Source organism: Narcine bancroftii, chromosome 8 (genome assembly GCF_036971445.1).
Source record: "Narcine bancroftii isolate sNarBan1 chromosome 8, sNarBan1.hap1, whole genome shotgun sequence".
Classification (NCBI taxonomy): Eukaryota; Metazoa; Chordata; class Chondrichthyes; order Torpediniformes; family Narcinidae; genus Narcine; species Narcine bancroftii.
In genome coordinates, this window is record NC_091476.1 from 92,849,966 (window position 1) to 92,871,202 (window position 21,237).

The window sequence follows — 21,237 nt, forward strand, 5'->3', positions numbered from 1 at the left end:
GGGTGTCTGATTGATGGAAAACTGAGGCTTGACATTTTCTGTTCTGTTTTGAGAATTTTTACCTGATCTGTAAAAGTTTCACTTCTTCCTCACCAGAGATCAGTAAGAGGCTTGAATGGTGAATGTATTCCCTATCAGACTGTAGTGCCACTGTCTAGATACATTTTATTAGTGTCTCCAAATCTAGAATAAATGACTTTCATTAATAACTGTGTTGGAAATAGACACCGATATAAGATAATTTTCAAAAAATGGGAGATGAAGGTATTTGAATGCACAAGTTGTCATGACCTGACTGTCTTGTTCAAATGTTGAAAGTAGACATGTTGGGGACGACATGTACACTTAAAAGGTTATAGGACTCTGGAATGGGGTTAATCAACTAAATGATGTGCCCCCTGAACTCTACTTGATTATTTTGTAAATATCATAACCTATATATACAGTTTATATTTTTCTGACCTCTTTACAATTTGCTCTTTTCAAGGAAACCAGAGATTCTGAAGGCGCTCACGGCACTTTTGGACGTGGTCCAGCCAAAATGGCAGGATTTCCAAAGTTACGACGAACTTGGCAGTATGTACCTCGCAAATAAACTTGGTATCTTTGCCATTGGTTATAATACAAGATGGGTGGAAGACATACGATATCATTATGCAGAAATCAGTTCCCAGGTGCCAGTTGGAAAGAGACTGAAGGAATATTTAAATCCAGAGAGATCAGAAGGCAAAGTGATAGCTGTTAAACGTCAAAAAATGAACTGGAAAAAAGTCTATTACAAAATTTTTGAGATCACAAAAAGTGAGGCACGTTGTCTCGAGCTGCACTTTGCTTTTGAATGGATACCCATCGCACTTTCCCGAGCAGCCAGTGACAACGTTGTACAATATTTGCTTCCGGGCGGGATCCCGGATACCAATGGCTTGTATGTCATTGGTTGTGAAGAGGCAGAGGGAGAGAGTTTATCCCCACGCCGAGATTATGGGATTAGGGTGCTGCCAAGGGTGTCTCTGCAACGGGATTCTGGGGGCACAACTGCAGGACCATCACTTCAGCAAAATGAACTTAGTGATGGCAGTGAGATGAAGTTAAAAATTCGCTACTGTTATCTTGGTGTGGCAGAGGAGAAAACCATTCGTCAGTGTATATTGCAACACTTTCAACCACCTGCCAAGATGCTGGCTGTGGAGATGTGTACCATCAACAACTTCCTCTCTGAAAACTGCCAATCAGGAGCCATTTCCAGATCTATTTACATCAAATTTATAGAAGTAGAAAAAGAGTATCTCTCTTCGGGCTGCGTGCAAGAATGTTTGGAAAAAGCCATGGGGTATTCTTTACGGTTCACAAAGTAAATTCCAACCATAGCCAACATATTCAATTTGTGATGTGCAAGATTTCTGCCTGGTCACATTTAGATCTGCAATAACGTCAGGGTTTTGATTTTAAAGCTTCACACATTTGCTGTACTTGAAGGTTTTCAATACCATTATGGCTGAGGGAGAAGGCAAAGACAACATTGAGCCACTTTGGTCAAAACTGGATGGAATTGAAGTACAGGATAAGAACTAAATGGTGGAGATTGAATTTGGAGTTGGTCTGTTCTATGGAATAAAAGCTCAACTCAAGGAAATGATCATTGAAGCCTCAGTACCTTGTGGCTTTAAAGATCTGATGACTTGGTTTCAGTCCATTGGGTGCACAGTGTACCCTGTAGGCCAACCTGTTTACAGTTTAGGGCAAGAATGCAAGCTGCAAAAATACCTGAGTGCTACAGTAATGTGGTCATATGTTGGAACGCATGCTATACTTGTATTCTGTGGTTTTAGCATTACCCAGCGTTCAAACCCAACAGTCACTTTTGTGGTGATTTCATTGGGTTACAGACTGTGCTCCCAATTGTGTTGAGTGACAGACAAGTATTTAAGTTGGGCGTGAGGTTTAGAAAGGAGAAAAGGGATGACGGAATTGAAATAGGACTTGTCCAAGGAATCATGCCTTTTCTATTGATGAGGAAGAAATCGCTCATGTTCTATTGTTTAGAAGCTGCTCTGGAGTAGCCTCAGTTGGCCAAAGTTTTAATCTAATCTTCCTCCTTTGATAAAATATTACCTTACTTTTATCAGAAACACAATCCGGAGAACCTCATTTTCTAAGCATCTTTTCCTAACTCCAACCTGCTCAGCAGCAATTGTCCTGGCACTTGAAACAATGTGCACAGTGCCTTGAAAATATCCTGGGTTTGATTTGAGTGCGTAACATGTTGGACAGAGTGGGAGAAATGCAGTGGGAACAGATGGCCACAATGAAAATTGTGGAGCAGGATGGTGGTGGGAACATGTAGTTAAACCCTTAATGAGAAGAATCCCAATTTGAAATCCTCTGTTATGATCGCCTCAGTTTATTGATCATGGTGTCTAAAAGTAACCGGATGATTTGCATTGCCCATTTCTATCTGGACTATGTTAAAATGGACTCCATCCATGACGTGAATTACTATCAGGACTAACTTTATAAAGGCGTGTAAACAGCACTTTTTGAATAAGGTTCAAGTCAATGCTTGAATGAATAGTATTTACCTTTAATTATCTTTAAAGAATAACATCAAAATGATACTTTTCTACTATTTTCATTTCTCTCGTTATTTGTTCAAGTCCTCTCGCTATGTAAGGTGCCATCTCAGCACCAGGGACTTGGCAGAAGTTTCAGCCAAGTGGCTTTCCACAATTAGTTCAATCAAACAGGCCACTTTTTGTGTGGCTGTGCACACAACAGTGTCATTTGTCAGGGTTTTAAGTATTTTGGATAGATTTTTCTTCAGTTCCCTGATATGAAAATGGGGGTTTGTCCTACAACTTGAGGGTGAAATAAAGTGCTCTCATTTTTAAAAAAATTCAGCAAATTTAACAAAAAAACTTCATTTAATTTTCAGGCCATTAATGAAACAGTGGAGATTTGGATATTCTTCTATGAATTCTGTAAAACAGCCAAATAGATAAGAAACTCCTCAAATTTGCTGCCTTATCTGTGCTGATTCAATTTGGGAGATAGCAAGAGCATAAATTTATGCATTGAAGTGAATAAACTAATCATGATCCCTAATTCTGTTTGTTGCAAATTATGCATGTGTCCAAAACTCTGGTTGACAGGACACACCATTGGATCTGGTGTCATACAAGGCCATAATATTTCAACCCTCTATCTCCCGCTTGTAGGCATCCACTTACTGTCTGGATGTGTATGCTGCCTGACCGAAGCAAGGAAAGTTGCTCTGATTTGAGTCCTATTTCATCAGCTATTTTATGGAATTTGGTCCATTTTTGGCAGGGTGGAATATGTTTCTGTGAATAATTGTAATATAGATAATAGAATGCAAAATAGCAACAGACCATTCCTCACATGAAAAGGAGTCCAAAATGCTAATTTCATGCCCTTCTAGTCTGTAGGCTAATGTGATACAAATGTTTGTTTGATTCTCACAAATCTAGCTTTAACTTCCTAACACTGAGTTTAGAAGTCAAAGCAGAACTGTCTAAATGTCCAACATGCCTTGTTAAAACCTAACTGAAAACAGTATGTCATTGGACCATTTCAGTTGTGAGTAATCCCCTAATGGAACTAAGCCCAGTGTCACAAAAGGTCAAGTAATGATTTGCTGAGCTTTAAAATAGTCTTGTCACTCTCATTGAAATTGCCAGGAGGAGGGGGAATGCAATCATCATTGTTATTTTGTGCCATGTACAATAAACGTGGAGTGATAGTAAAACCTCTCTTAACCAGAGTTCAAGCAACTGACAAAAAAAATTGTGGAAAACAGGTTGAAAATTGGCACCCCTTGCCATTAGTTTGCCCAACACATTACACTCGATCTCAAGCAACCATAAAAATTCACTTATCTGGCACCTACCAGTCCCCATAGATGCCAGATGGCAGGGGTTTCCTGTAATCAGTTTGTCGAAATCAAATTCCCCAAGATACTTGGGAAGTATCTTTAAGTCAATGAGTATGAAGGTCATGTTGGAGTTTCTGGATGCTGACCATGCTGGTCTAATATCATGGGGGGTGGGTCAGGATTTTCAGCTTCATTTAAAAAAAAAGTTTTCTGCCACGAAAAGCTTTTTATTAAAAAAGTACAAGCAATACGTTGAGATCACGCATTAGTGGGTGACCGAGAATCTTTCTCCAGAACCACACAACTTGAAATATTTAGACCTAGAATTCTTGGTTAGAATTTCCCCAAAAGCAGAGGTAGCACTACTTTAGGTGCTATTTATTCGATGAAGTATCTTTACATTAAAACAAAAAGCATGAAGTTGCAGACTAATATCCATGAACAATAACAATTCCGACCAAGCCTGGCTTCGCTGTTTTACTCTTTATAAATGTGGACCCGTTGCCTTTTTTCTTAAACAGCAGAATCCTGTTGCAATGGCACCAGTAAATCTCTGATGTGCTTGGTAAAGAGTGTATGAACGTGTCACAATAATATATACACTTCACAGTAAATGCAATTATTTCAAATGTAATCTAAATGTATTCCTCTAGTAGCACTAAGAAAAATGTTTTAGTGTTAATCATATTTTCAAACTGCTCAATTAATTTTACCTCAAGACTGCATTCAGTAACTACCTTTTCCCCTTATTTTTCCTTTTAAAGAAAACATTCATCCAGTCCAGCCCCTGAACTAATTGTCTTTCACTCAGTAAACTGTGGTTTGTTGAAATTATTTTTCAGAAATATTACAGGACAGACAACCTCTTATTTGTGGACATATGAGTATCATTAAACATTGAAAAGGTAAACCCCTGATCTCAGCAAAAACAAGATTGCCTTCTAATGTTGGGGACAAAAAAGAGGTACCGATCTGCAAGTCTTGTTAGCTCGTGGTTATGGGCACTGAGACAATACAGATTGCTGTCTACACCTCGACCTATTAGTGATAGAAGCAGAGCTTAGTGGAGTTATTTCATCATTCAGTCCGAAAAACTTAATGGGTCTTGTTGACCACTTGGTTATTTATTTTTTAAGCTCGTGTTGATCAGTGGGTTAGTTTTGAAACTATGGCTGTCACTCAGTTTTCCCTAAACATGAATTTCCATATTTTTAAGAAGCTATTACAGGAAATCTTATTATGATAAGAATTTTCTTATCTAATTAAAACTGACATATATATACACACACCTGCAAGCTTGAGAGCTGAGATCAATGTTTGAATTCAGTTCTAGGAAACTATGCAAAATAGGATATTCACAAGGATCATTTAATTAGGATTTGATTCCCAACTTGCTGATCCTGAATGAAAGGCACCTTATAGTTAGTTGATGTGCATCTAAATTAAGGCAAACTATCTTTGTTTCAGAGTCAGTTTAATGTATAAATATGGTAGTCTTGCTTGAAGCAGCATGCCCCTCTTTGCTTCTCCCCTCATGTCCTGATGCCAACTGTTACTTAGGTCTGGGTCTGCAGGTAGAAACAGCCTTCTAGTATCTTGAATAATGTTGGTTAGTGAACCTAAACATCAAATGTTGGCAGCTTATAACTAGACAACATGGCAGGTGTTGCCAAAGTTCACACCTTCTCACAGCATCGTTGCTTTCCTGTGATTTCATTGGTTGTGATCAAGAACATTTGTTCATTTAGTTCCCCATCTACCATATTAAAGTTAAATGAAGCACACTGCTTGTGCCCAGGATATTAGCGAATGAAATACAGCTCAGGAATTTTGTGGTGTATAAAGTTTAGCACTATACTGGATGGTGTCCTTACCCACAAGATTATTGGGGCAGCTTCCAACTTTATAGTAGTCCCTCTGGAAGATCCCTCCAATCACTTTCCTTTGGAAACCATTAAATGTTTAATTCTGCTCGTCATCAGCTATTCTGTTAATTTTTAATTAGATCTGTGATCTTTGTTAAGAAATGCAATGAATGCATTCGCATCTCTGCAGCCTTATCTCAAAGTCCTGTGAGAAGTTTCACGAATCTACAACTTGGGCAGTCTGGAAACATTCCAATCTCACGATAAAGTACTGGACTGTCCTTGCGTGGTTTTCTACCAGCCAAAGAAGGCACGGATGCTTAGACTCCTGGACCTGCGATGACAGGGTGCGTGTTTCTTTTGGGTCACCAGAGTGCACACTGTTTGGAAACTTGCCCAGGGGCAACATTGTGGAAGCATTCAAATGTAGCAGTTTTATGCACTCCCTAATTTATTTAGGATTACTGTACTGCAATTCCCATACAATTGAAGACCAAATGAAATGGTCAGCAAAGCAAAACCCAAATAACTGAACAGAATTTCCAGAGCAAACCATTGTTCTGACCATTGACCAACCAGGTAGGCTGAACTGTATCATTCTTAGTATAGACACTGTTGATCATATAAAGATGAAGATGAGGTAACTTTAAACAAAAAAAAAATTGTATTTTTACATTTTTGTGTTTTGAATTTTTTTTCCAAAGTTTTATTTCAAATGTTCTTTTTGCTGTAATTAAGCAGTGTAAAGCTTTGATTTTGTTAAACAAGGCAGCCATTCCTCTTGTGTAGCTGACCAATGATGCACATGGACAGTATGACAGCCAGATCAGGACAAGGTGTGAAGATTTAATCAGCAAGTGCTGATTCCTGCACCATTGTCCAAGTAACCACATTGTGGTGGCATTAAAACCTAACTTCAAATTTGTGAGAAGAAAAAGTAATTACAGAATGGCGACAAAAACACGAACAAGTTTTTTTTCCATTTTTTTCTTAACTGAAATATTATGTGGTATTTATCCCTGCTGTTATTGATTATATTGTAATACTTTATGAAATGATTTATCCTTCAAGGAAAAACTATGGCATCGCTGCTGACCAGCAAATGCTTGTGACTGAAAAATAAGTATGGATTAGAATGTTGGTTCCGAGTGATCAAGACAAGATCTTTTACAATATTGAGGAATATAATCCTCACTCACGGCCCTCACTAAAGAACTTTGGGGATTTTCCATTATTTTCAATGGGAAGTCCCAGGGGCTCTGGGCTATTTTGGTGAGATATGTCTTGCATTCTCTTGATGCAGCATTAAGCTATAAATTATTAGATATTAAAAATAATTATGACTTTATTATCTGTGTGGATACCTTATCTAATAAAACAATACATTTCAGATTTTACAGATGAGAAAACAACCATTCATTAAATACTAATATCTTGAACTCAAAGTCGTAAGATGAGTTAGAGCTGGGTGGGAGTTGGATGAAGAGCTGATGGGGATGACTAAACAAACCATTGGTCACAGATATAGAAAGTGACATGATCCAATGCTCTTGGTTTCCTGTTGCTATATATTTTAAAAAAAGGAACAGTAGATGATTTCACTGCACAAGCTGTTTCATCAAACATTTAGTTTGCAGACCTTTTCTCAATTCCATGCAAAAAAAAAAGTAGTGGTTTATCCCTTGATATCCTTAACTAAATGAAATTTTAATATGTTGCAGTTGGGTTAGGAAGAAACAATGTCAGGTTAATTTGTGCTTGAAGAAGTACTTTGCCTCTTTACAATAGCAAAACCTTTAAGGAGTGATCTGACTAAAATGTTTCAAATCAATTTGACAAGTCTCTGAAACTGGCCCCTACATTTCCTTTTACACCCTCATTACAATGCTGATTCCGCTCCACCCTCCCATAGCTCAAATCCATTTCACGCTTTTATTGAAGTGGGGGAAATAAAATAATCTAGAGGAACTCAGCAGGCCAAGCAGCATCAGTGATAAATAAAGAACAGTCTTCATTAAGTCTTGCTTTTTTTTTTTTGCTGTGAATTCCAGCATTTGTGTTGTTAGGTGTCTTCGTTTTCTAAGTAACGCGTATTCAGAGTTTTGCACAGAGTCAAACACACAAGTCTGCAGACACTGATTGAAGCAAAAAACACAACGCTGGAGAAATTCAGCAGGTCAAACAAGTCTATATTGCAAAGGTAAAGATAAAAAAAACAATGTTCCAAGCTTGAGCCCTTCATCAAGTACGATTGACTTTGTTATTTTGATGCATGATGCCTTGAATTGCTGTTGCTCCATGGTTTCAAGCTTCTCACCATTTAAATAAGAGAAAATGGTTCGTTTTGGGAACAGTCTTACTTTCCCAAAATGAAATTCGTTCTGACATGAGCTTTGCCCTCCCATGTATTCTTTCGTTGATCCTCTGCATCATTCTTTTCTCATCTATACTAAAAAAATTCTGATCTCAGGTGACAATAAACAGTTAAATTTGTAATTTGTTTCCTCTAAGCTGAAGATGATCATTGTCTCTGCAGGCTATAGTCAATAATAGAAATATGTCAAACCAAAATGAATAACAAGTGTATTTGTTTATCTCATTGGATCTTGGCTCTTTAGCTTCAAAAACTAACGCATCGTATCATTGCTAGTTTAGAAATGATATGAATTTCATGACTTGTTCATGACAATAAATTCTGATCTGTTCTTCGGCAAGTTTTTTTTATACTGATTGGTTCTGACCCCTGATCTGTTATTTTCTGGTTACTCAGGGAGTTGTCAGAGCCCAGGCTTTCTTGAAGGGGCTAAGCTATCACTTCATCAGAATATTTGCACGTAAGCAGGGTTCCTGCTTGTACCAGAAAGTAATTTAGTGGGATCTCATATTCAGTAAGTGATCATCCCTTTTTGTATGTCCAGACTGTACCAGTAAGCCTTTTACTTCGATTGACAATAAGATCACTTTTCAAGTTTTGCGTGGTGCTAATCAACTCAAAGGATTTTTTCATTCCATTAAATGCCATCCTTCTAGCAACAGTCCAGTCCAATTTTGCTTTGGCAACTGTACAACATTCACTTTTAATTGTGATTTAGCTGTTTCTAGCTATTTTTAATTTGTTATATATTGCCTCTATTATTCTTGATTATGGATTGAATTTGACTCCTATTTTAATATCTTAATGCTACTGGCAGCTAATGCACAATGACCATTATCCTGACTCTTTTATCTCTAAATTATTCATGGGTGTAAAGAAGCCCAGGCCTTGGATGTTTTAGAAGAGATCAGACAGAATGACAACCGGAATTTCTTCCTTTGCTTCAGTTACATGGGCCAGCAAAATTGGTTCAAGGGCCTCGTGACAGTTGAGTTGAGGATCCTAAATAAATTGAATGAAGTGTATAAAATTTTCCAGGACAGAAATGGTAATCAGAGATCCAAATTTAAATATATATATTAAAAAAATGCAGAGGGAAGGTGAGGTTTTATTGTTATGTGGAAAGTTAAATGAACTGGAATGTAAACCCATAAAGAGCGAGAAGTAGAATTAATGATAAGCTGTAAAATTACTCATGAAGCAGATGCTTCAGGGAATGAGAAAATCCAAGAAAAATAAACTCGAGGAAATCGGGAAGACCAAATGAAGATACGAGGTTGCTTTGTCAATCAATGTAAAGGAAAATCCAAAGGGTTTCTATATGAAGAGCAAAATGATAGCAAAAGAAAATTTGTCCCCTTGAAGATCAGAGTGGCCGTCTATGTAAAGAACCTTAAGGGAGACTGGTTTAGAAATTGTAGGGGACATACAAGTATTTGGATAGCCAGGGACTGATTAGGGATAGTCAACGTGGCTTTGTGCGGTGGTAGGTCGTGTGTAACCAATCTGATGGTTTTTTTTAAGGAGTTAACCAGGAAAGTTGATGAAAGGTTGTGAATGTTATTTACCTGGACTTCAGTAAGGCCTTTGACAAGGTCCCTCAGGGGAGGTTTGTCAGGAAGGTAGTAAACTGGATTCGACATTGGCCATACGGGAGAAGCCAATGAAAGATCCTGGATGATTGATTTTCAGACTGGAGGCTTGTGGTGTACCTCAGGGATCAGTGCTGGGACCATTGTTGTTTGTCATGCACATCAATGATCTGGATGATAATGTGGTAAATTGGATTAGCAAGTTTACAGATTACACGAAGATTAGAGGCGTTGTGGCTTTCAAAGCTTGCCGAAGAATCTGGACCAGGTGGAAAAATGGGCTGAAAAATGACAGATAGAATTTATGCAGACAAGTGTGAGGTGTTGAATTTTGGAAGGACAGACCAAGAAATGGTAGGGCACTGAGGAGTGTGGTAGAACAGAGGGATCTAGAAATACAGATGTATAATTCTGTGAAAGTGGTGTCACAGGTAGATCAGGGGGTAAAGAGCTTTTGACATATTGGCCTTCATAAATTAAAAGTGTAGCAGTTGGGATGTTATAGTAAAGTTGTATAAGACATTGGTGAGGCCAAATTTGGAGTATTGTGTTTAGTTTTGGTCACCTAACTACAGGAAAGATAAGATGGTAAAAGTGCAGAGAGGATTTATTAGAATTTTGTCCAGATCCTGAAAGAGCAGCTCTAAATTGGATCTTTAAATTGGATCCTGAAGATGTGTCCACCTTCAGTTTCATTATTTTTTCCATCAGCTATTTTCAAAAATTGTGTACAATTTCATATTTTGCACTTTTTTCCCCTAAAAAAAAAGTTGCTGCAACATAATGCATCAAATTGGATACTTATTTATTTTCAATTGCATAGGCAACCATTTGGTTAGTTGATTTTTCTAATGGCTCACAGCATTCCCATCTGTCCCATTCCTCTCTCCAATCCTCCACAAAATTATTTCCTTGTTTCTCACATGCCCAACAATCTCATTCAGTTTCCCCTGGCATATATGTCCACTAATTTACAATAGTTAATTAATCACACTTCTTCCAAACATACGAGGGAATTGCAGCACCCAGAGGGGTCCCACACGGACACAGAGGACATGCAAACTCCATGTAGCAACTGAATTCTGCACTACTGTAATATGTTAGTACCTGGAAATCATGTAAATGGTTTGAGATTCAATTATTGTCATTTATGTAACCTTGATTTCATTTTTTGTTGCAAAGATTGGTAAACCTCCAGCACTTTAGGGTATGAAAATCCATTCAACCAAAAATCTCTGAGCAACTTTCATGGTTTGAACAATTTCCATCTTATTCAAAGGCATTTTTAAAGTTGAACATTATTATTTAATTTTATTCTAAAAATTCAAAATAGACTTCAAAACAAAAAAATATGCAGTGCAAGGATTTTTCACATTGTGTCATATTTGTACATAAAGGAAAACTTTTTAAAAACATACATTGTCATATGCTTATTTTCATTTTGTGGTAACCATTTACAGCACCATTGCCACTAATATGGACCCCTCCCCCAGCCACAGCATTACTCCCTCTTCTATTGTATCCCCACCAATCATAGCTGCTCCATCTGGTAGTCAGATGATCCTAGACAGTCCTTTCCTGTAGAACTCTTGTGTTGGTTGTGCCAAGTCTCATTATGTACTCCTGCAGCCTAGAATGTGCCAGTCGGCACCATTCCTTCAATTGCCTATGTTTCTGTCAAATATAATGCTAGGAAAGTGTTCCTTTATCACGAAATAGTTGATTGAAACTAGTTTATAATCCCATTTTAAATACATCGTTGTCCACAAATTAACTACACAAGAGGAAAACTTGTATTTTTCTCTGATAAATGTGCGGAGGTACCCACAGGAAACTGATAATGCAGCCTTAATTTTTTTTGCATAATTTGACATTAAATAATTTGATCTGAATCGTAAACCTGCTTGTATTTTGCAGGTTTATACACTCAAATATTTATAGAATAGCTACCATTGCGACAGATGTTATAATGTCAAGAGATATCCCAGTTCAATTTCTCAAATATTATAAAGGTAGGAAATCTCAACATGAGCAACAGTCAGGTTGCTTCTTGCCTTATGTTGACCTTGGGAGATACCCTGCAGTGGTCTCTGATGAAAACTGCTCCTTTGCTGTGCTACATTGGTCAATGGGCTACTTAAGTTGGTTGAGTTGAGGAAAATGGTTTTTATTTTGGTAATGGTAGGGTGTCATCAATTCCAAAACGAAGTAGTAAACGCAGGATGTGGAGTGGGCGGGAAAGGTAAAAAAAATTGTGATCACGTTTGTTGAATGGGAGTGTAGAAATGAAATGTGTTTAGGGTAGGGAGCAAATACCATACCACATTTAGCCATGAGGGATTTAAAGGCAGGCATCTTTTAATATGACAGTTCATTCAATAAAGTAATGACAAGAATCTTGGGATAGATTATCCAATGAAAAATTAGAAAATTTTTCAGTGAGTTATATTTCAGTGAAGGACTACAGAAGCCACTCGAAATGCATGAACTTGCAAATGGAGTAGGAGGATGCCATCTGGCTCATGGAGGGTGGTCAGACATTCAATAAGATCATGGCTGATCTGGCTGTGGACTTGCAGCCAGACACCTCCTTTTCTCCATAATTCCCCTATTTAACAATCTAACTGTCTTAAATATACTTAATGATGTATTTTTTTTATGTACTGTTTTCTTGAGCAGAGAATTCTGTAGATTCAGCACTCTTGAAAAAGCAGTTCCTCCTCAACTCTACTCCCTGCAAATCCTGAGGCTCTGTCCCCTTATTCTAGTCTTGCCTGCCAGTGGGAACAACTGGCTATCTTGTCGATCACTCATAATTTTGTGATTCTGCAACATTACAGCCGTGCAGTTCCAGGTGATGCCATCTTTCCTCATGGGCTTATCACCCTATCTCTGGAATCAATCTGGTAGGCCTCTGAGGACCGCCTCCAAAGCCAGCACATCTTTTCTCAATTGGGGGAACCAGAACTGTATGCATCCTCACCAAAATCTCCTTGCTCTTAAATTCAACCCCTCTTGCAATGAAGGCCAACATTTTTGCATTTCTTGATTACCTGTTGTACCTACAAAGCAACCGTTGCGATTCGTGAACAAGCATTCCCAAGTCCCTCAGCACAACAGCGCACTGCAATCTCTCACCATTGAGCTCTGATCTATTTTTCCTTCCAAAATGTATGACCTCACATTTATCAACAGCCATTTCTAGAACTCTGTCCACTTACTCAACCTGTCTACATGTCTGCAAAGTCTCCACATACTCTGCACAATTTTCTTTTCCAATTAATTTAGTATCTGCATATTCAGATATGCAACACGTAGTCCTAAATCATCAAAATGTACATCACAAACAAATGTGTGTCTACTACCAACCCATGTGGCACTCCACTCATCACTGTCAACCAGAGAAACACCCATTTATTCCAGCTGCCTTCTATTAGTCAACCAGTCCTCTATCCATTGCCAATACTTTACCCCAACTGCATGCATCCTTATCTAATGGAGAAGGTTTTTTATAAAAAAAAATGTAGCTCCTTATTGAATGGCTTCTGAATATTGAAGGAGATAACATCCATCAGCTCCTCTCTATCCACTTTACTCATTATATTCTCAAATAACTCAGTTTGTCAAATAGGATCTGCCCTACCCAAATCCCTGCAGCCCCTGCCTGATGGAACAATTTCTATTGCAATGTCTTGCTATTCCTTAATTATTTCTTCAAACATTTCTTCAGACTGTTGATGTTAAGCTAATTGGCAAAAGCTGCCTTTAAAAAAAAAAATACATTGCTTGGCATTTGCTGTTTTCCAATCTGCCTGGACCTGTCCAGTCCAGAATCCAAAAATCTTGGAAGTTTATGACCAATCCTCCTACTATAACTTTTCGTTTTTTTTTTTCAGTACCTTAAGATTCATTCCACCAGGACTAGGGGTCTTGTCTATCTTTAGATTCACTAATTTGCAGAGCATTATCTTTAATGAATTGCTATATTGGAACTCTCAAAGAAATACTACCAATAACCCTCAATGAAGGTATCCTAACTGATATTTATTAAGGGGAGTGAATTAATATCTTTCCAAACAGTTGAAGAATGAACAATCCAGATAATCCTATAAAGTAAACTACAGATATTCCATTCTGACTGATCAGTCTTATCTTGGAAATTCACTTATCTGTTTTTATCATTCATCAAATACAGTATGGAGGCCACCAAGGCTATTTTTTGTAAGAGGTTGGGCACTCTTGCCATAGGTGCTATTATCCATACTTTCATTCCAAAAGCATAATTTTTATATTTGCATATTTTTCTTTATTTTTTTAATATTTATGGTTTTATTTTCAGTTTTATGTATGTATGGTTGTAAGTCAGGGAGAGTATTCCTAAACTTGGCTCACCAGATTATTTAAATTAGTTTACATGTACTGTAATTTAATTATCTGATGCAACCTTCTGGTATTGCACGTGAATTCATTAAACATTTTGAGCAAGTAATCAAAAAGGCTCACTGAAGCTGTAACAAACCAAGCAATAATTTGTTGAACTTTGTGATGCGCATTTAATGATTAAGGAGAAACATTTACCAGGTAATGGTCACAAATGAAGATCAGTTATGTTAATTTTAAATTTAGTTATTGAGTTTGCTGGTAGCAGAAATTGCTGATATTAGTTTACAGCAGGTACAGTATGCATTTGGTGATGAGGTCTCTTGGTTTGACAACCCTTGATTAGATTAAACAATTGTTGTTGATCTACAGATATGTTTGTGCAGATGTCACACAAAGACAAAATTGGGCTTTGCATCTCCTGCAGTTGAATCAACTTTCTGAACTTGTTCTCGGACCACACACGAGGAGTGATGAGTTGGGACAGATCACGGGGTAGCCTGCTGACTTTCATTGATAAACTTATGGCCACAATAAGCAGGCAAGGGGGACAATTGAAAAGAGCAATGAATCTGCTCTGTAATGACTGAATCCACTTTCTGGCAAAAATGACGAAAGTGCTGGTTTGCCAAACCAAACTGTTGATCTTGCAGTTTTAACAATCTTGACCATGTTAGGCATATTCTGAAATTGAAAGCTACCATTTTAAACTCATCTTTCTATTTATTTGTTTAATGGTTAATTACAGAGTATTGCAACTCATCTGAATTAGTTCCAACTAAATTGACAGAAGAACCGAAAACACAGCTATGTAAATACTGTTCGAAGGGGCATAGCACAGATTCACCTTGATATGTTTTAATTGCTGAAATAGCCGAGTTATTGGGATGTACTACACAGACTAGACACATTTCCTTCAACATTTTTCTGTGAATATAATTAAAGTATTTAGATGATCAGAAGAATTGATCCAACTGATAGAGAAAAAAATCTTTAACAGCAGAGGCTATGCAGAATCAGCCATTCAGGCTGATCTTTAGGGTCATGTGAAGGGTGGTCGTGATCTGGAATGTTTCCTGAAAGACAACTTGGGTTAGGATGCATTTAACAGAATGGATTTTTTCCTTGATTTTGCTATCCCTAGAATGTGGAGTTGAGATGCATATTAGTCTATAAAAATTGAAGAGTGAAATAGGCTTAAGGGGTGAAAGATCAGAATCAGTGTCTGCATGCTAACTATCCCCTCCTAGCATCTGGTGCTACAAATAATTACTGCCTTTGCCCTTGATTTGAAGCCCCCAGACAAAATACTTATGCAACGATATCTATCAGAGGAGGTTTGAGAAGTGGATCACACAACACTATTACTGCGCCAGCAACCCAGGTTTGAACCCAGTGCTGTTTGTATGTTCTCATAACCACATGGTTCCCTCCACGTGATCTGCTTTCCTCCTATTTTCCAAAGTTATGGGGTTAATACGTTAATCAGATGAGTGTATTTGGATGGTGTGAACCCATGGGCCAGAAGGGCCTTTTACCATGCTCTTGTCTCTAAATAAATTTTAAAAGCAGTTTTAACAAAAAAAAATGCCAACAGAATGTTGGAGAAGTTTTTGAAAAAAAAAGAATTTTGGAGTCTGCTCTGGGCCAAAATATTGTAGTGTTAATCAAATTTGACATATGCTACCATCCATTTTGTTCCCATGTATCTGCAGTTCAGGTTTGTGATTGGATTCTTCAAATATTTTTTTATGAATTTTATATATATTTGAATCGTGCCCTCTTCCATCACTATAATATTAAGTTGAAAATTTGAAATTTTGTTGCTTCTTAGAATGGCTACAGCACAAAAGATGATTTACATCATCATGTCAGTACAGGCTCTCTTGAGATCAACTTGTAAGTTCTACCCTCTGACTCTACCATTGCCTTAAAATGTTTACCTTGCCCTATATTTCTATAATATCCTATTAAATGCTGCACTGGAACATATTTCATCACATCTGCAGCTAGAATGCTTTATATCAGCACTGAAGACGACAGCACAGAAATGGGCCCCTCCATGCACAATGGCTGAACATCATGCTAAATCTCAGTGCCTCATCCATTCTCTGTATATCTAAAAGCCTCTAAATCTTGTCTCTTTCAATAATTGCTAACAATCTACTGCAAAAATGTTTTTCCTTGCATCCCTGTTAATTCCCTTCTCCTTTATTGTAAACTTGTGACTTCTGGTCCTTAACATGTCCACCAAGGGGAGCAGCCTGTTGCAATCCACCATGTTGAGCCCCATTTGTTCATTGATATATGTCAATCAGGTCTTCTGTCAGTATTTCCCAAAGGAAATGGTTTCATTCTAACTGCAGTTCATAATCCTTTGAATCATTCTTGTGCATCTCTGGATCCAACCCTACACGTCTATGTGCTGAAGTGTAAAATTATGTGAGTACATTTCTTCAACTTGCACTACTGCATTGAATGACCTTTGCACCCATATCCCCTTGTGGCTCGGCTCCTGCTTATTGCCTCTCCTCAGTCTTCCTACCAAATGCATCATCTCCATTTTCTCCACATTAAACTTCATCTACCACACATCTGCCCAATGCATCGACCTTTTTTAGTATTCTGCAACAAATTATCTCCTCATGTTTTGTATCCTATTAGTTGTTGCTGCCCTTAAGGACAAAGATCTGCCAAGTGCCTCACTGAGAACTATCTGCTTTTATCATGCATTGTTCAGTTTCATCTTTCAGCTGATCTTTGGAAATATGAGAAATGGCGAATGAAAATAAATCTGCTAATTTACACTGTAATTTGATACTGAACCACATGAGGGCGGCATTGGACCATAATGCCATGCATATTGCGCAGATCTTGGATCCAGTCCTTGGTGAATTGATTCCTGCATTCATTCTGAATACTTCTATGGTGCTTCAGCACTCTACCTAGAAGATGTGCTTAAAGGGGTTGGAATTTGGTCCATATGCATAAATGGTTTGGAGGAGGGGACCAATATGCAGATTATCTAAATTTGCTCATGATACTAAATTGAGTTGAAAAGCAAATTGTGTAGAGGTTAGAATTATATAGTTTGATTAAATGGATGAGGGTCTGGGAGATGGGGTTCTACATTGCTTTTTGAATGGTATTTCTTTGCATCACCTTTTGGGACGAATTATCTAACATCTCTAACCATTGGAGTGTCAGCCTAGATTTTGTGCTCTGGGCTGAATCCCACATGTGTTTGCTGCTCCCAAACGCTCTGCTTTAGGAAATTCCCAAGAGAGGGGTATGCAATAGGCTGTATATATTGGAAAGTGGCCGAGGCATGGATAGAGATGAGTGTGCCGGCATTGATCATTCATGATAGCAGACAATACGATGGAGGTAATTGCTCTGTGGCTGCCTGGAGTCTGGAAGATAGGGAGGTGAATATTTATTGACATAGAAGTATGAAGCTTAATTTTGGTGAACATCTAATTCCTCAAGGGCGCAGAATTAAATAGCAGCCTCACAAACATGGACAGTAGATCGTGTAGCCACCTCACAGCTCTGATATCTTGGGTTCAATTTTGACCTCTGATGCTGATAGTATGGAGTTAACATGTTGTCTCTAAATGTCACCCCCCACCCCCCCCCCCCCCCAGCACGTGCTATGGTTTTCTGCCACAGCCCAAAGATGTATAGGTAGGAAAATTGGCCACTGACAATTGATCTTGCTTCCTGTTTCATTCTTGTCAGCCTCATCTCTTTGACTTTTATTGGGACTGCTCTCGTCCTCGTGTTTAAAAATAAATGGCGACTACAGGCTCCAAAAATGATCAAAAGCTTTGAGGCAAGCCTGACTCTCCTATACCTCCACTAATGAAGCAATTAAATTTATCTGAGTATTCACAAGCACCTGCAAGGCCAAATTATGGTTCCCTGAAATGAGGGGACTATGTATTTCAAAAGTGCTGTAATTTCTACATGGTCAAACCAAATTGTGAACAAAGAACCTTGAATAAAATCTGGTATGTGCACTTTAATTACCTGTGAAATGTTTGATTTACAAATTTAAAACGAGCACAGGGAGCAAATAAAGAAAAAATTGTTTTGTCTGAAACATTATGGAGGGCACTGAACATTCACCAGGAAAGGGAAATTCCCTCATGATTTTATATTCCTCAATAAAGTTACACTTCAGCTTCCTGCACTTTTGGGAGAAAGGTCCCAGCCTCTTATTGTAATTCAGATTCAACAGTTCCAGCAAAATTCTTGAATATCTTTACTGCACCAGATCCAAGATGTGGGAAAATATTTGCCAGTAAATAAGACCCAACACCCAACTGTTCAGAAAATTTGCTTGCCAATCAAAGTTTTAGTTTAGAGAAACAGAATTGGAAAGAGAGAAAAGCAATAGGTTACTCACCTGCAAACATTTGGAATGTGGGAGAAAACTGGAGCATCCACTGGAACTCCATGTGAAAACAGTCAAAACATGCAAACTCCACACAGGGGGCACCAAGGTCAAGAATGAAGCATGTGAGGCATTGGCTCCATTAGCAGTGTCACTGTGTTTTTACCTCTTTTTTTCCTGAACAATAATAAAACAAAGTTTTAAATACAACTTTGGAATATACTTTGATTTGTCATTACAATATACAATAGTATATATTTAAAAACAAAATTCTTGTATTCCTCTCTCGCACACCAATTGCTGTCATACTTTGCACCCTATTTTCTGGAGGTTTCTGTAATGCATCAATGAAGATGACAGAAGGCTACAGTTAGAGACCTTTAGTATTGAATTTGCCTGAGCCGCCTTTGAGCAAAGAATGGCCATTGAGGCTTGTACCTTTTGGAATTTGGAAAAGTTACAAGGAAATTGTTTAAACACAATATTCTGAAGGGTCTAAACAACTGATAATGATGATTATCGGTACACACACAATGTGCATATGCACTGAGAAGCTGTAGCCAAACATTTTTTTTGTACAATAGTACTACCACAATGTACAAAGTGAAAACACAACAATGCTGGAGGAACTCTGAAGGCCTCACAGCGTCCATAGGTGGTAAAGATATATCTTTATATCTGATACTTTGTACCTGAGGACTCCTTCAAGGTACGAGTAAAAAGTAGACAGGCACCTGAATTAAAAGGCTGGGAGAGAAGGAAAGAAAGGACAGGGGGACCAACAGATAAAAGGTGATGATTGGGAAGGAGAGGAAAGCTGAGAATTGGCAGCTGGGGGGGGGGGGGAATCTGTGAATACAGATTGGAGGAAAGGATACAGAGGGAAAAGGAAAGAATGAGATTGTATGTACAGAGTATACATTGATTTGTTCAGTACAGAATAGGGATATTAAATATAAGCAATAAATTATATATACAGTTAGTGCAAGAAAAAAGGTGGCATTTCAATGGTGCAGTCATTTTTGTGGTGCCACACTGATTTATGTTTAGGGCTGTAAGGGGAGGTTCAGAGTCTGGTGAGCTGTTTGGGCAAAATAAAGTGTTCTTGACCCTGGAAGTGCTGAACTTCAAGCTCCCATACCTTCCCGAAGGTAGTAGAGAGAAGTGATTGTGACCAAGTGATGGGGGTTCATTATGATGTTGACTCTCTTGGATGAGGAGAAGATGCCTTCTTTGGCAGGCGAATCCAGAACTTCAAAAATAAGGGATCACCTGCTCGAAACAGAGACGATGGAAATCTTTTCCTCTCAGAGGATTACTAATACATTCAGCAGGGAAACAGGCTCACCATCAAACACCCATCAAGACAATCCTATAATAATTTTACTTTTTACTCTCCAAACATTTTCATGAACTCCCTCTCAATCAATGGTTCTCAACCTTATTGGTTAAGATTGTACGTGACTGGTGAACAAAAAAAGGGTGAGAAGCACTGCCCTAGATGACCTACAGATTTGGGGCAATTTAGAGTGGCCAGTTAACCTACTGCCCCACAAATCTCTGGCACATGGAGGAAACCAGAGTGCCAGGAGGAAACACGAGTGGGCCAAATGGAAAGTGTGCAAACTCCACACAGACAGCTGCTGAAGTCACGATTGAACCCTTACCCAAGCCTCTGATACTGTGAGGCCAGGACACTACTTAGCTTCATCTACAATCCCCTCCATCCTATCCTCATTAGACTGCTGATCTCTCCTCTGCATTCTCACCTTAACCAACGACAATTATTCTTCATGCAACTGAATTTGCTCCAAATTGTTTTTGCTTCAGGTTTCAAGTCACCTTTATTTATCGTCCCGGTAAGGACAAGATAGTGTTTTTTCCAGAGTGCATTTACATAAATATAAGTTAGAATAGAAGTTAAACACATTAAAATATTAAGACAAACAGTAAAGGACCTTGGGACACTATCCGCATATGTTCTGGGAATTCAGGGGTCTGATGGCTTGGGGGAAAACACTTGCCCAATCTGGACCGAGAGGCCCTAATCCTAGGAAGAGTCCTTCACGATGTCTATTGCCTTTCGCTTGCATGGAGTGTCGTAGATGCCCTTCATGGTAGGAAGAGAGCCCCCAATGACCAGCTGAATCGACAGCTCAGAGCATTGTGCTATCCGAGTGGACAAGTCAACAGTGGACTCTGCCCCAGGCGGAAAGGTTGACTGGCTCTTCCTATCCGTGAATCCCTTCTGATTTCTGCTCAAGGTTGCACACCTTTATCGTCTTGGGTCAGGTCATCGTCTCCTTGCCTGAGGTCGGGTGGACTTTGGCCCCCGTTCACGGTTCTGTCCAAGAACCTGTCCTGGACTTGGAAATGATTCGCTGCAACCCCCCCCCCCCCCCCCAATCTTAAAGTTGGGGACACTAACTCCGCACAACTGCAAGTCCTCGTCAAGTTGATCGCTGGGAGACGGCCACGGTCGCTCTACTACTTTCGGATGTGCAGGTGCACCCGGGGTGACAGACAATGGGTCCTCCCCGCAACCAATCAATTGCAGCCGGATGTTGATTGGGCGGAGCGTAGTCAGGCAGGTAGGGATTTGATTGACAGTCGGCGGCTGCATTGCAATTGCTCGGCGACCCCGGAGCTTCTCTGCCTGCGCTCCATCAGCGTGGTTTAATTGCATCGAGGTCCTGAATTAACGCCAGTCGGACTGTTTGCAAACGATACCTTGC

General features: G+C 38.8%; 2 protein-coding genes and 1 long non-coding RNA gene across 5 annotated transcripts in view; 2 read left to right on the forward strand and 1 right to left on the reverse strand.

Moving 5' to 3' along the window:
• The window catches only part of msantd2 (Myb/SANT DNA binding domain containing 2), a 49,767-nt gene extending 42,613 nt beyond the window's left edge, over nucleotides 1–7,154 (forward strand). The window contains exon 4 of the mRNA XM_069894509.1: nucleotides 488–7,154. Within this exon, the coding sequence (XP_069750610.1) occupies nucleotides 488–1,355 (868 nt within the window). The 3' untranslated portion in view covers nucleotides 1,356–7,154. The remainder of the gene's footprint in view (nucleotides 1–487) is intronic.
• LOC138741035 (endothelial cell-selective adhesion molecule-like) overlaps nucleotides 562–21,237 on the forward strand; it is a 134,082-nt gene continuing 113,406 nt past the window's right edge. Inside the window, exon 1 of one of the 2 annotated variants that reach the window (XM_069894511.1) lies at nucleotides 562–576. Coding sequence is in view for 1 of the 2 variants with exons in the window: in XM_069894510.1 (XP_069750611.1) it covers nucleotides 21,064–21,093 (30 nt within the window). In the remaining variant the exon portion in view is untranslated. Of the gene's footprint in view, nucleotides 577–20,935; nucleotides 21,094–21,237 lie in introns of those variants that run through there. The other variant, XM_069894510.1, reaches the window with a different exon arrangement.
• Nucleotides 7,926–21,034, reverse strand: LOC138741036 (uncharacterized). 2 transcript variants are annotated; one of them, XR_011343277.1, is made up of 3 exons: nucleotides 20,931–21,034; nucleotides 18,515–18,679; nucleotides 7,926–8,201 (listed from the first exon to the last, which is right to left on the reverse strand). It is a non-coding gene; the product is annotated as an uncharacterized lncRNA (long non-coding RNA). The 2 variants fall into 2 exon arrangements; XR_011343278.1 differs by lacking the exon at nucleotides 20,931–21,034 and adding an exon at nucleotides 20,776–20,914.